This window comes from Nerophis lumbriciformis, linkage group LG07 (assembly GCF_033978685.3).
Source record: "Nerophis lumbriciformis linkage group LG07, RoL_Nlum_v2.1, whole genome shotgun sequence".
Classification (NCBI taxonomy): domain Eukaryota; kingdom Metazoa; phylum Chordata; class Actinopteri; order Syngnathiformes; family Syngnathidae; genus Nerophis; species Nerophis lumbriciformis.
In genome coordinates, this window is record NC_084554.2 from 27,367,797 (window position 1) to 27,383,410 (window position 15,614).

Below are 15,614 nucleotides of genomic sequence, written 5' to 3' on the forward strand. Positions count from 1 at the left end.
GGCCGAGTTACACCGATCCTTACACCCACCCACCCCCTTCCCCGGTCTGTCCGCTGGAGAGACACCACCTTAACTAACACATTTTCTGGGGGAAACACTGACATACATATGTATATCAGTGACGTGCAGTCACTAGAGGCAGGTGAGGCAGGGCCTCACCTGCCATCATGGAAAGAAAAAAAATGTAAAAAGAAAAAAAAAATTTTTAAATTGCTAAATGTATCCAGTGATTATACTATAAAGTTATTTTCCATTTAACTTCACCAGTTTTAGATTATTTTTATTCAAAATCGCTGAATTTTCACATTTGCCGTTCAAATACTGAGAAGAGACGGTGCGGTGAACAGCAGCCAGTTGAGGCACGTCACTCATTTGTGCCTCACCATGGATTGCGGACTCGGCTAACTGCTGGCCTGCTGTGCAGTGAGACCGTATTGCTATATGAATTATATTATACATTTCCATAGTTTAGTTAGCTGAGGTATTTAATGTACAGTGTATTTTGTCAACAACTGTATGTGTGTAACGTATTTCTTGTGCTGAGCGATCATAAAACGGCTGCAAAAGACGCACTGGCTGAGGCTCGCAGTAATCCGCCTCCTGCACCCCCGCCGTAAAATTTGCACCCCCTGACGGGAGTGTTATATCATCTAAAGCCCACACTTAAACTTTCCACGTGCAAGATTGAATCTATTTAAAAAAGTTATTTCATAAGAAGCCAAAAAGTGCAAAAACAATAATGTTCGTGTTGGAGGAGTTGTGAATGACTGCACGGCCACAACATTAGGTACACCTGCAGACTGCAGGTGTACCTAATTCACAACTCCTCCAACACAAACATTATTGTTTTTGCACTTTTTGGCTTCTTATTAAATAACTTTTGTAACCTATTTTCATGGGCTTTCCTCTTTGTGATGTTAAGTTCCTGTTATGCGCTGTTATACAGTATATGCCTTAAACTCTTATTTTGAAGGCGCTAAGAGCGGAAGTGATGACACGGAGTGGAGCGGAGGTTTTTGAAAGAAGGTAAATAAAGTGGTCCTCGTGTAAACTGGAGCCTCCGTGTTTGTTATTTTGTAGTTTCATACAGTATAGGCGACATTTATAAACCCTCGGTTACACTTTTTTAAATAGATTCAATCTTGCACGTGGAAAGTTGAAGTGAGGGCTTTAGTTGATATAACACTCCCGTCAGGGGGTTCATTAATCCAGCACAACAGCGGTGCATGGACTTTATTTAGGTGGTGATCGGTAGAAAGCTCCGCCCCTCTCTTCACCCGAGTGTCCAAAACATGAGACCGCAAATCCGATGACACAACTACAAAGTCGATCATGGAACTGCGGCCTAGGGTGTCCTGGTGCTAAGTGCACATATGGACACCCTTATGTTTGAACATGGTGTTTGTTATGGACAATCTGTGACGAGCACAAAAGCCCAATAACAAAACACCACTCGGGTTCAGATTGGGGCTGCCATTCTTCCCAATCACGCCTCTCCAGGTTTCACTGTCGTTGCCAATATGAGCGTTGAAGTCCCCCAGTAGAACGAGGGAATCACCCGGGGGAGCACTCTCCAGTACTCCCTCGAGTGAATCCAAAAAGGGTGGGTACTCTGAGCTGCCGTTTGGCGCGTAAGCGCAAACAACAATCAGGACCCGTCCCCCCCACCCGAAGGCGGAGGGAAGCTACCCTCTCGTCCATTGAGTTGAACTCCAACGTGCAGGCTTTGAGCCGGGGGACAACAAGAATTGCCACCCCAGCCCGTCGCCTCTCACTGCTGGCAACGCCAGAGTGGAAGAGAGTCCAGTCCCTCTCGAAAGAACTGGTTGCAGAGCCCTTGCTGTGCGTCGAAGTGATTCCGACTATATCTAGCCGGAACTTCTCCACCTCGCGCACTAGCTCAGGCTCCTTCCCCTCCAGCGAGGTGACGTTCCACGTCCCAAGAGCTAGCTTATGTAGCCGAGGATCGGACCGCCAAGTGCCCTGCCTTCGGCTACCGCCCAGCTCACATTGCACCCGACCTCTATGGCCCCCTGCTATGGGTGGTGAGCCCATTGGAGGGGGGACCTACGTTGCCTCTTCGGGCTGTGCCCGGCCGGGCCCCATGGGGACAGGCCCGGCCACCAGGAGCGGCCACCAGGCGCTTGCCATCGTGCCCCACCTCCGGGACTGGCTCCAGAGGGGGGCCCCGTGACCCGCGTCCGGGCGAGGGAAATCTGGGTCCTTTGTTTGTATTTTTCATAGAGGTCTTCGAGCTGCTCTTTGTCTGATCCCTCACCTAGGTCCAGTTTATCTTGGGAGACCCTACCAGGGGGCATAAAGCCCCCGGACAACATAGCTCCTAGGATCATTGGGACACGCAAACTCCTCTACCACGATAACGAGGCAGCTCAGAGAGGAGTACTGTATGTACTGTATATGCATATATGTATATGTATGTATACATATATATGTATGTATATGTACTGTATATGTATATATACATATATATGTATATGTATACATATATGTATATGTATACATATGTGTATATGTATATGTATATGTATATATATATATATATATATATATATATGTATATGTATATATGTATATGTATATAGGTATGTATACATATATGTGTATATATATGTGTATATATATGCACATACATATATGTATATATATATACACAGCACGGTGCATGTGCCTCACAATACGAAGGTCCTGAGTTCAATCCTGGGCTCAGGATCTTTCTGTGTGGAGTTTGCATGTTCTCCCCGTAACTGCACCTCCAAAAACATGCATTTCGGGATAGGTTGATTGGCAACACTAAATTGGCCCTCGTGTGTGAATGTGAGTGTGAATGTTGTCTGTCTATCTGTGTTGGCCCTGTGATGAGGTGGCGACTTGTCCAGGGTGTACCCCGCCTTCCGCCCGAATGCAGCTGAGATCCAGCTCCAGCACCCCTCGCAACCCCGAAAGGGACAAGCGGTAGAAAATGTATATATATATATATATATATATATATATATATATATATATATATATATATATAGCAATACAGTGACGTGCAGTCACTAGAGGCAGGTGAGGCCCCGCCTCACCTGCCATCATGGAAAGAAAAAAAAATGTAAAAAAAAAAAAAAAAAAATTAAATTGTTATATGTATCCAGTGATTATACTATAAAGTTATTTTCCATTTAACTTCACCAGTTGTAGATTATTTTTATTCAAAATCGCTGAATTTTCACATTTGCCGTTCAAATACTGAGAAGAGACGGTGCGGTGAACAGCAGCCAGTTGAGGCACGTCACTCAGTGCCTCAACATGGATTCCGGACTCGGCTATCTGTTGGCCTGCTGTGCAGTGAGACTGTATTGCTATATTAATTATATTATACATTTCCATAGTTTAGTTAGCTGAGGTATATAATGTACAGTGTATTTTGTATGTGTGTAACGTATTTCTCTTGCTGAGCGATCATAAAACGGCTGCAAAAGACGCACTGGCTGAGGCTCGCAGTAATCCCGCCTCCTGCACCCCCGCCGTAGAATTGTTATATCAACTAAAGCCCACACTTAAACTTTCCACGTGCAAGATGGAATCTATTTAAAAAAGTTATTTAATAAGAAGCCAAAAAGTGCAAAAACAATAATGTTCGTGTTGGAGGAGTTGTGAATGACTGCAGGGTCACAAAATTAGGTACACCTGCAGACTGCAGGTGTATCTAAATCACAACTCCTCCAACACGAACATTATTGTTTTTGCACTTTTTGGCTTCTTATTAAATAACTTTTGTAACCTATTTTCAGGGGCTTTCCTCTTTGTGATGTTTAGTTCCTGTTATGCGCTGTTATACAGTATATGCCTTGAGCTCTTATTTTGAAGGCGCTAAGAGCGGAAGTGATGACACGGAGTGGAGCGGAGGTTTTTGAAAGAACGTAAATAAAGTGGTCCTCGTGTAAACTGGAGTCTTCGTGTTTGTTATTTTGTAGTTTCATACAGTATAGGCGACATTTATAAACCCTCGGTTACACTTTTTTAAATAGATTAAATCTTGCACGTGGAAAGTTTAAGTGAGGGCTTTAGTTGTGGCGCATGGACTTAATTTATAAGTAAAGGTAAGACCATAATAACGTTTTTTATATTAAATGTGCTTTTTTGTGTGCTACAGTTTGTATGTGTAAAGTTAAAGTTAAGTTAAAGTACCAATGATTGTCACACACACACTAGGTGTAATGAAATTTGTCGTCTGCATTTGACCCATCCCCTTGTTCACCCCCTGGGAGGTGAGGGGAGCAGTGGGCAGCAGCGGCGCCCGCGCCCGGGAATCATTTTTGGTGATTTAACCCCCAATTTCAACCCTTGATGCTGAGTGCCAAGCAGGGAAGAATGCTGGTATGAGCTTTTAAACATAACCCGTTAACTGCTGCCAATCAAATGGTGAATAAGATACTCTTTAGGGTTCATGTAAATCTGACTGTGATGAAGTCAGTGCCTCACAGCCATGAACCTCACCGCACGTCACTGATATATATATATATATATATATATATATATATATATATATATATATATATATATATATATATATATATATAGCCTGCAACATGTTTAAAAAAAAGCTGGGACAAGTGGCAAAAACGACTAAGAAAGTTGAGGAATGCTTATCCAACACTTATTTGGAATATCCCACAGGTGAACAGGCTAATTGGGAACAGGTGGGTGCCATGATTGGGTATAAAATCAGCTTCCATGAAATGCTCAGTCATTCACAAACAAGGATGGGGTGAGGGTCACCACTTTGTGATCAAAAGCGTGAGCAAATTGTCGAACAGTTTAAAAACAACATTTCTTAACGAGCTATTGCAAGTAATTTAAGGAAATCACCATCTACGGTCCGTAATATCATCAAAAGGTTCAGAGAATCTGGAGAAATCACTGCACATAAGCAGCAAGGCCGAAATTCAACATTAAATGCCTGTGACCTTCGATCCCTCAGGCGGTACTGCATCAAAAACCGACATCAGTGTGTAAAGGATATGACCACATGGGCTCAGAAACACTTCAGAAAACCACTTATCAGTGACGTGCGGTCACTTTCCATGATGGCAGGTGAGGCGGGGCCTCACCTGCCATCATGGAAAGAAAGAAAATTTAAAAAGAAAAAAAAAATATTAAATTGTTATATGTATTCAGTGATTATACTATAAAGTTATTTTCCATTTAACTTCACCAGTTTTAGATCATTTTTATTCAAAATCGCTGAATTTTCACATTTGCCGTTCAAATACTGAGAAGAGACGGTGCGGTGAACAGCAGCCAGTTGAGGCACGTCACTCAATTGTGCCTCAACATGGATTGCGAACTCGGCTAACTGCTGGCCTGCTGTGCAGTGAGACTGTATTGCTATATGAATTATATTATACATTTCCATAGTTTAGTTAGCTGAGGTATATAATGTACAGTGTATTTTGTCAACAACTGTATGTGTGTAAAGTATTTCTTGTGCTGAGCAATCAAAAAACTGCTGCGAAGACGCACTGTGTGAGGCTCGCAGTAATCCCGCCTCCTGGTGCCGGTTAATGCACTCCCCGCCGCAGAATGCATCCCCCGACGGGAGCCCCACACCAACCAAAGCCCACACCCAAACCCTCCACGTGCAAGACCGAATCAACCCAAAAAAAAGTCACTTAACAAGAAGACAAAAAGTGAAAGAACAACAATGCTCGCACCGGAGGAGCCGTGAACAACTGCAGGGACACAACATTAGGTACACCTGCAGACTGCAGCACGGATTTCATATTTCATTCATTCACAACTCCTCCAACACGAACACCACTGTTCCCGCACTCATAAGTAAAGGTAAGACCATAATAACGTTTTTTTTAATTAAATGTGCTTTTTTGTGTGCTATAGTTTGTATGTGTAAAGTTAAAGTTTAGTTAAAGTACCAATGATTGTCACACACACACTAGGTGTGGTAAAATTTGTCCTCTGCATTTGACCCATCCCCTTGCTCACCCCCTGGGATGTGAGGGGAGCAGTGGCCAGCAGCGGCGCCGTGCCCGGGAATCATTTTTGGTGATTTAACCCCCAATTCCAACCCTTGATGCTGAGTGCCAAGCAGGGAAGAATGCTGGTATGAGCTTTTAAACAAAACCTGTTAACTGCTGCCAATCAAATGGTGAATAAGATACTCTTTAGGGTTCATATGTTTGTAAATCTGACTGTGATGAAGTCAGTGCCTCACCAGCCATGAACCTCACCGCACGTCACTGCAGCAATATCATTTTATACTTTTAGCGCAGATAGATTACTAAAGGGTGTGATAAAAAAAATTTAATTGATTTGTTTTGGTGTCTGCTGTTGTTGTTTTTTTAATGGTGTTTGCTTTTTTCATATAAGAGATATATTAGTAGTTTATCTGTTATTCAAAAAAACGTCTTGTAAATTTATGCCAGTGTTTCTTGGTGCCGACAAGAGCGCACCTTCGGCATGCTAAAAATAGTTTCTGTTGTCTCGATCACACTTCTACATCACCCAGAAAAGATGGTTCATAGTATATTTGTCTGCAGCATGTTCCGCAACTTAACGTTACAGCACAGGTTGGACTGTTGGAGCCTATAGTGTCATGAATATGGAGTATCTCCTTGGGCACAGCAGGTATAAAGTACCTGCAAAAAATACATTTGAATAGGTCAGTCTGTGCCACTTTTTCATTTAGTCCTTTTAGATCACACAACACCCGCAAACAATACTGTATTTTGCGGGCTTTAGAGCGCCTCCTTAAGCCGCACCCACCAAATTTTTGAAGAAATACATATTTTTGCATTTATTAGCCACACCAGACTATAAACCGCAGATATATATATATATATATATATATATATATATATATATATATATATATATATATATATATATATATATATATATATATATATATATATATTTACCGGTACAAAATATTTTGTAAATGTTTATTTACATACCTTAATTGTTTCCAAACGGTGTCTGTCACATTGCAACAAAACGGCTGATCACACAAAACAAAAGTTATCGTCATGGACCCACTAGCTGCAGAATCAGCTCAACAGACACAATAACTCTACGGTGATGTTTTGATGAATTTACGAAACTGTAACAATACCAAAATAATTCCATTGTAAGTTCATAATACTAACACAGATGCTTTTAAACATGTTAGCATATTAGCTAACACTAACGACACTAGCTTGATTACATTACGATATCACGTACAAATATGCATGAAAACACTCTTACACACATCACACATGGGACGGTTTAGTACGTATGAATAGTTTTAATTATATTGTCAAACTTACAAAAGTTGCTCGGAGTGATTAATGAAGAACCCATACGAGTAAGAACGCTATGGACAGTTATACTTCCGGTTCAATGCATGAAACAGGGAGAACATTTTCAACCCACAGCACCTGCAGTGAGCGAACTTGTCCAAAAGATGGTGCAATAGCACAAACAATAACACACCTTTTCAGTGTCTCTGTCGGTGTTATATGAAAATTATTAGTTGAATACAAAACATTAGGGCCGTTAGCAAAACAAAAACATAAACTAACTGCACTGTTTTATAGGCCGCAGGGTTCAAAGCGGAGGGGGGAAGTAGCGGCTTATAGTCCGGAATGTACGGTACACACATTTTTTTTTAGGGGGGCACTTTCGTAGATCAGGCTCCATGTGTTCAAGCACCCTAAAACCCTTGATGTTTGTTGAAAATGAGCCAAAGAGTGTCAAGATGCATACCACCAGAAGAGGGAAGTTAGGGACTCCTTAACTCTGATGGGAGCCCATCTTCAGCGGAATAGAGCAAAGGCCCTCTTGCGCATGAAGACGCGTTGACCTCCATATCTTAGCAAGGAAGTCAGAATAACATTTCATATCAGAAGGAATGGTGAAGTGTAGATGTAACTTATTCTCTCTCTCCTCTCAGACACTCGGCCAAGGTGGTGAAGGCGGCCTCTCAGGTTCTCAGCAGCATGTGGCAATACAGAGACCTGCGCTCCCTCTACAAGAAGGTAAGAATATAGCACCAATGCTGCATTATTGCATACTTAATTGATATCCTCATGCACACATTAATCAGCCAGTGCTGTTTCTACATCAGCGATTTTTTTAAGACAGCAGGTGCTTGGTTTTCACTTTAGTCATCAGTCAGCTGAGCTAGAGCAGTAGATGTTGAGTGACCTTGCCTATAAGCATGCTGGGAACCCGACATCAGTTTGTTGTAGGTAAAGTAATCTTGAATTTGTTTGAAAACAACTTTTTCCATCAATTTACTAAGAACAGGAAGTATGCTTATTGGTCTACTGTTTTTACCAGTAAAATCTTTATTTTTGTCCTTGGGTAGAGGGATGACCTTAGCCTCCTTCCAAACCCCAGGACAGACTCCATATCTTAATGATTTATTAAATATATGACAAATCGGAGTTGATACATGGCATGCCGCAATTCTTAACAATTTGCCATCTAGCATGTCCGTCCCAGCAGGTTTATCAGATGGCAGTGATAACAATTTCTCAATATCAGAACTACTAACTGGTACAAAATCGAACCTGCAGTTTTTACCCTTCATTATATGATTTTCAATTAATGTGCATGAGGAGGAGCCATCAGAAGGCGTCATATTCACTCTCAGATTTTCCACCTTGTTTGTGAAGTAATTATTGAAATATGTGGCAATTTCCATTGGCTTAGTCAGGTAAGCTCCATCAACTTCTATATACGAATTTGTTTTACATGATGCTGATCTTCCCAATATTTGATTTAAAATTTTCCACAATTGTTTTCCATCATGTCTAAAGTCATAGATCTTTGTCTGATAATATACCTTTTTATTACTTCTATTTATTTTAGTTACACGATTTCTTAATTTACGATAGATCATCGCATCAGAAAGTAGACCAGAAGAGTCTGCCAACTTTTTAGCCTGGTTACGTTGCTTCATAAGTGCTTTGAGCTCATTCCCTAACCAGGGGGCGCCATTTGCCTTGACAGTTGTTTTCCTGACAGGAGCATGCTTATCTGCAATCTGCAAAAATAACTTCATGAATGTGCTCAAAGCAGCTTCGGGATCCTCCTCAAGACACACAATTTCCCAGTTAACATGTTTCACATCATCTATAAATTTTACTTCATTAAAATATTTATAAGATCTTTTATGTATAGTCACACTAGGAGCTTTGGAGAGCTTGGTCTTCCTCCTTATTGCAATTAAGTTGTGATCCGTAAAGCCAAGAGCTAATGATACTGTTTTAGTGCATTTATCAGGAACATTAGTGAATAGGTGGTCAATGCATTTGGATGACTTTAGCCCATTTCTATTTATAGTTGATCTGGTTGGTAGTGTTATGGTCTGTGTGAGGTTACAGGCATTAGTTACAGCAATAAGTTTCTTTTTCAGCGGGCACATAGCAGACCAATCAATGTTTGTGTCCCCAGTAAAATATATCTCTCTATTCTCATCACTAGATTTATCCAACATCTTGCATATTAAATCCAGGTATTTTATATCGGCACTAGGTGGTCTATAGCAGCACCCAACCAGTATGTGTTTGGTCTGTGGCAGGTGAACCTGGATCCACAGGGCCTCAATATCAGCCAACATTAAATCATGTCTTACTTTCACAGGAATGTGACTCTGCACATACACAGCTACACCTCCACCATATCTTGTTCTATCCTTCCTAAAAATTGTGTATCCATCTACAGCTAATACAACGTCCTCAAAAGAGGAGTCAAGATGGGTTTCAGATATTGCCATAATGTGTACATCATTAGACTTCATTATCATACATAAATCAGGGATTTTATTTCTTAAGCTACATATATTCAAGTGAGCTATCAGTAGGCCTTTGCCGGGTAGTTTTAGGTTGTATGAAACCATGATGAATAGAGAGAGCGATTGATGACTTATATTGCTTTTTACAATTGACCCTGAAACACAGTAGTGTAGGCCTGCTTTGAGGCATAAAAAGCCATACAGGTAGACATATATAACAGCGCCCACCTAGTACATAGGCATCACATCTGCAACTGCAGCAAACAACTAAAGAATAAAAAAAACTAAAGAATAAAAAAGGGAAACAATGAGTGACAGTCATGATGTGTGTGTGAAAAGTGTCCATGAGTAGACACAGGGGTCCTACCTCGCCGCAGATAGTTCCTCAGATATCGAATTTGTCCAAATCACTGATGTCGTTGATGACCATGACTTTCTCCTCTTCTGGGGTCGTACCATTCAGCTTGATAAACACTTTACAGCTGGCAGTCCATGTAGACTGAATTTTGCTTTGCTTCCTCAGGATTCGTGCGCGCCTGGCGATCTCACCATTCCTTTTGGTGAGGTGTTCGTTAATGTACACCTCCGTTCCTTTTAATTTGCGACCTTGTTTTAGGTTCGCGATCTTGTTCTTTCTGTTGGTGAAGCGAATGATGATCGCTGGTGTTGCTCCTTTGGTTCTCGTAGGCAGGGTGTGACAGGCTTCAATGTCGCTCCTGTCCACGGAGATCCTCCTGCTCCCCAAAAAGCTGACCACCTGCTGCTCCAGTGATTCCACCTCTGACTCCGATTGAACTCCCTCCCGCCCTACGGGACCGTTCTCCCGGGCTGCCACACTGGCGTATGACCGATGCTTGGTCTTCAGTCCGCTGACGATCACGTTGTTTATGCGGGAGTACTGCTCCAAGTCGGCCACGCGACATTCCAAAACTTTTATAGCTTTGTCTTTCTCCGTGTTCAGTCTTTTGAGTGACTGAATGTCACCCATCAGATCCACAATTTTCTTTTGCTGGTCAGCAATTGTTGCGATCTCAGCCGACAAGAACTCAAGAGATTTCTTAATTTCTTCCATGTCGTCCTCAGGGGGGCTAACCGCTCTCCTTGGCTTCGGACCCATGCTAACCTGGGCCACGGCTGAAGGTGAGCCGAGCTCGGCTGCAGTACAACTTGGATCTAGGCTAGAAACGAGCCACACCAACGTAGACACTTAGCGACGCCGGAATTTACTATTTTACCGGGCACTCAAGGGCTAATGCCCGCCCGAGTGGCACAGCACACGCTGCTCTGGTCGCTCTGTTGCTGCACGCCGTGAGAAAGTTTCTCTCGAATGTCTGCCGATTTTCACTCAAACAACAATATTAAGGGCGTGCCGTGATGGCACTGCCTTTAGCGCCCTCTACAACCTGTACAAACAGCATGCCAGCCCAGTCACATGTTGTATTTCGCTTCTGTACACACACTGTAAGTGACTGCAAGACATACTTGATCAACAGCCATACAGGTCACACTGAGGGTGGCCGTATAAACAAGTTTAACACTGTTACAAATATGTGCCACACTGTGAACCCACAACAAACAAGAATGACAAGCACATTTCAGGAGAACATCCGCACCGTAACACAACATAAACACAACAGAACAAATACCCAGAATCCTGTGCAGCTCTAACTCTTCCGGGCTACAATATACACCCCCGCTACCACCAAACCCCGCCCCCCCAACCCTGCCCTCCCCCCTCACAGCAACCCCCCCTCCGTGCGTTGGTTGAGGTGGGCTGGGTTGGGGGGGGTGGGTTTGGTGGTAGCGGGGGTGTATATTGTAGCCCGGAAGAGTTAGGGCTGAAAGGGGTTCTGGGTATTTGTTCTGTTGTGTTTATGTTGTCTTAGAGTGCGGATGTTCTCCCGAAATGTGTTTGTCATTCTTGTTTGGTGTGGGTTCACAGTGTGGCGCATATTTGTAACAGTGATAAAGTTGTTTATACGGCCACCCTCAGTGTGACCTGTATGGCTGTTGACCAAGTATGTCTGCAGAAGCCTCATACAACATGTGACTGGGCCGGCACGCTGTTTGTATGGTGAAAAAGCGGACGCAACGACAGGTTGTAGAGGACGTTAAAGGAGCTATCACGACACGCCCTTAATATTGTTGTCCGGGTGAAAATCGGGACAAATTCGGGAGAATGGTTGCCCTGGGAGATTGTCGGGAGGGGCACTGAAATTCGGGAGTCTCCCGGAAAAATCGGGAGGGTTGGCAAGTATGTTGCTAGGGCGGGATAACCATTCAAAGAAGGTGAATTCATTAAAAATGGCATGTTAGATTGTTTTAAGAAATATTTTCTCGCACCCAGCCTCACCCAGTTTCTGCATCCAGTGGCCCCCAGGTAAATTGAGTTTGAGACCCCTGCTATAGAGTCTGTTTCCAGGGTGTCACTAAACGCACCACACTAGTACGGTAAGTCTAGCCAAACAATCTAGGGAAAGTTGTCTCTTAACAGCTGTCCTCAGTAGTTTTGTGAACGACAAATGTATTGGATTTATGTTATTTCCTATGGGACAATGGTTATGGTATTAGTTTATTAGGAACATGCATACAGTTACAATGTGGTGCATCACATACTGTATTTACAGTTCTACATGTCTGAAAAGGAGTAGAGCTTATTTGATCTTACCTCTTTTCTGTTTTATAGCAATTACGTACTTACACATTTGTTCACTTCCTGTACTCAGTCTGTAAATAAGTACACATGTTCGGTTGTCCTACGATCTGGACCCTTTGCAACAAGTCCATAGCAAAAACCAAGGTACCACTGTATTTTGAAGTGAAGTTGACTCCCCTACCATGACCAAATCTTTACAAACATGTCCCAATTGTTTGTGCTACATTTGTGCTGGTTTGTTCTGCAAGAATTTTTATTTGTGCCGTTAAGGTTAAGTGATTCTAAAATAAATTTTCTGACTAGTGATGTCGTCCAGCCCCCTGACCATGTCCAAATCACCCAAAATGTGTCCCATTTGTTTATGCTACGTTTGTCCTCGTTTGCGTTGCAAAATGTTTTTGTCTAACTATTATAGTTTTTAAGTTATATATATATTTTTTTCAATATACATAACCCGCCCCCGCACCTTGTCAAAACCTTCCCAAAAACTAGTATAGTTTTTAAGTTATTGTTTTATGTTTTTTATGGTATTAACATGTCAAAATATCCCCAAACCAGTCCCAATCGTTTGTGCTACTTTGTGCTGGTTTTTGCTGCAAAAAGGTTTAGTCTAACTCTTATAGTTTTTGAGTTGTTAACATGTTATGGTTTTGATGGTGTTTAAGTGTTATTATTGATGACCAACCTTCCAACTATGTCCCTTTCCCCATAAATGTGTCCAAACCGTTTGTGCAACAATTTTCAGTCTAACTCTTAATGTTTTTAGGTTATTAAGTTAATAACTAAAAAAACTATAATAGTTAGACCAAGATTTTTTTCAGCACAAACCAACACAAATTCAGGTCTGTATTTTGTATATCTAATACAGAGCAATGCATTTTTTCATATGTACAGGACAGTGATTCAATCTTGTTGTTGCGCTCTCGGGGGCCTGCTTGTCCGGCGGGGGGTCGGCGCCTCATGTTACTGCAGCCGGGCTGCGTGTCTGGGGCCTCTGGGTCCCACCGTCCACCCCTTCCGGATGCCCGTCTTGGTTGGAGCCTGCTAGGTATAGTCCCCGCGGCTATTGTGGCAGCTCGGTGCGCTGCAGAATATTCTGCAGTTCTGCAAGTCAGCCAGCTGCTGGGGTAGTGACCTTGTGTGTCAGCGTGTCTGTGATTTAACTTCTTTACATTTAAAAAAAATAAAATTAATTTCACTCAGAGGGAGGAGCCGCCAGGGGAGTTGCTGGATGTTCCCTCTCCATCGTTTGGGTCCCTGCAGGTGGGGTGGGTGGTTCCCGTGGCCCAGTGCTGGGCGGTCGTGGGGCAGCCTGGGGAGATCCCTCCGTGCTCTTTTTAGAGGATTGGGCTCGTGGGGGCCCGGTTGCTGGTGGGGCGGGGCGGCCTTCCCATCGGGCTTCTGGGAGTCTCTGGGCCCCTCGGGGCGGGACGTCTAATCTTTCTGCCCGTGAGGGGCGTGGTCTCTCGCTGGATTGTGGGATGTCTGTCCCCTGCTTTCCCCGTGCCTTGTCCTCTGCAGGGCACGTCTCTCTATGGCCTGCCGTAGGCCCAGCTCTGGGGTTCCTGTCACTGGCTGCTGTTCCCCTAGGGGAAATTGGGTAAAACACGGCACACTGACAAAGATTAACCTATTGTTACTATAACAATCTACAAGGTTAATACAGTTCGCTTTTATTTCTTCCCCTTCCTGTATCTGCTTTCTTTTGTAATTCAAGTTTGTCTGAGTTGCTGGACAGGACAAAAAAAAAAAAGAAAAGAAAAGAAACTGTCTTGCTGTTTCTGTTAGCTGTCAGTCCAACCAATAAGCAAAAACAGTGGGTGCCAACCTGTGAGTGTGTGTGCGTGCGCGTGTGTGCTGAGCTGAGGGTTATGTACACATTGCTGTCAGTCAGTCATAACCAGGACCAAAGTAAAGATGAATGGCTTCTCTGTTTGACCCCAACATTAGAGAGAGAAAAAATCAATAACTCTTTGCTATTTGTGTTTCCAGCCTATTATGTGTGGGCTCTTTTTTTATCACACGCACAAAAGCTGACTTCTCTGTGCCCATTGAGACTGAATGACAGTAATGATGTTGGCTACCAGGAAACTTGTTTTCCATTAATACAGAACCTATTTGTTCATCACACAACTACACATTTAACACAATGGAGGAGGAATGTGTGTGAGTGCAACACCACACATGGAAAGCAAGTTTTCTCCACCTCCACTTCTGGCTATTTCTTTGCAAATGAAAAATACCCGCACCCACATACACCCTGATTTGAAATAATGAGAGTTGTGTTGCTTTCGTTTGTCGTTGATGAATGTGCGATTATTTTCCGCCAAGTTTGCCTGCTCCTGTTCAGTGTTCTGAATGTCAGAGCCGCTTTCTATATTGAAAGTTCCACATTGTTAACTACCTCACTCATTTTAGGAAGGTGTACTTTACTAATACACAGCTAAATCTACATTTCATTAGGCACACCTCCAAAGATTCAAGACAAGACGGCAAACAAGACAATAATACTTCTTGTAATTCACACAACAAGACTGTATTAAAAGAATCATTGCCGATCTTTAATAATAACCCCAAGGTGTTTTTCTTCTTCAACATAATCCATTTTAGTCCAACCTTCTATTTGTTCCAATTTGGAATTCAATCTAATAATTGGAGTAAAGTGGCACAGTTTTTTTCTGTTTATAATTATTAGTAGAGATGGATATTTTTTACATTTTTGTCAGGACTTGGTCCTTGGGTTTTGTTTTCCTGGAAGGCAACGGGAAGTTGGCTCGGGCGAGACGGGAATGTGAGTACATATTTATTTTTACTATAACAAAAAGAACAAACTAAAGGTGCGCACAAGGCGGAAGTACAAACTTGACAAATTAAACAAATACTTGCACGTGGGCAAAAAACTAAGGACATGAACAAAAGTCGCTAACTGTGGCATGAATAGAAACAACTTACTTGGACATGGCATGAAGTGCGCAGAGGTAAACAGAGTGTGAAGCAGAGAGTCAGGGGTATGATGTCGCCAGACAGACAGCCTGGCAACTGGAAGCTTAAATAATAGTGACATGATTAAAGACAGGTGCGTGAGTCATGAGGGTAGGTGAAAACTAATGGGTTGCTATGGTGACAAACAAGAGTGCACAATGAGTCCAAACG

The 15,614-nt window shown here is 42.6% G+C and overlaps 1 protein-coding gene across 7 annotated transcripts in view; it reads left to right on the forward strand.

The window, feature by feature from the left end:
• Positions 1–15,614, forward strand: part of ctnnd2a (catenin (cadherin-associated protein), delta 2a) — a 723,152-nt gene that overhangs the window by 668,767 nt on the left and 38,771 nt on the right. For all 7 annotated transcript variants that reach the window (XM_061965552.2, XM_061965556.2, XM_061965554.2 and 4 more), the window contains exon 21: positions 7,958–8,042. In XM_061965552.2, the coding sequence (XP_061821536.2) occupies positions 7,958–8,042 (85 nt within the window). The remainder of the gene's footprint in view (positions 1–7,957; positions 8,043–15,614) is intronic.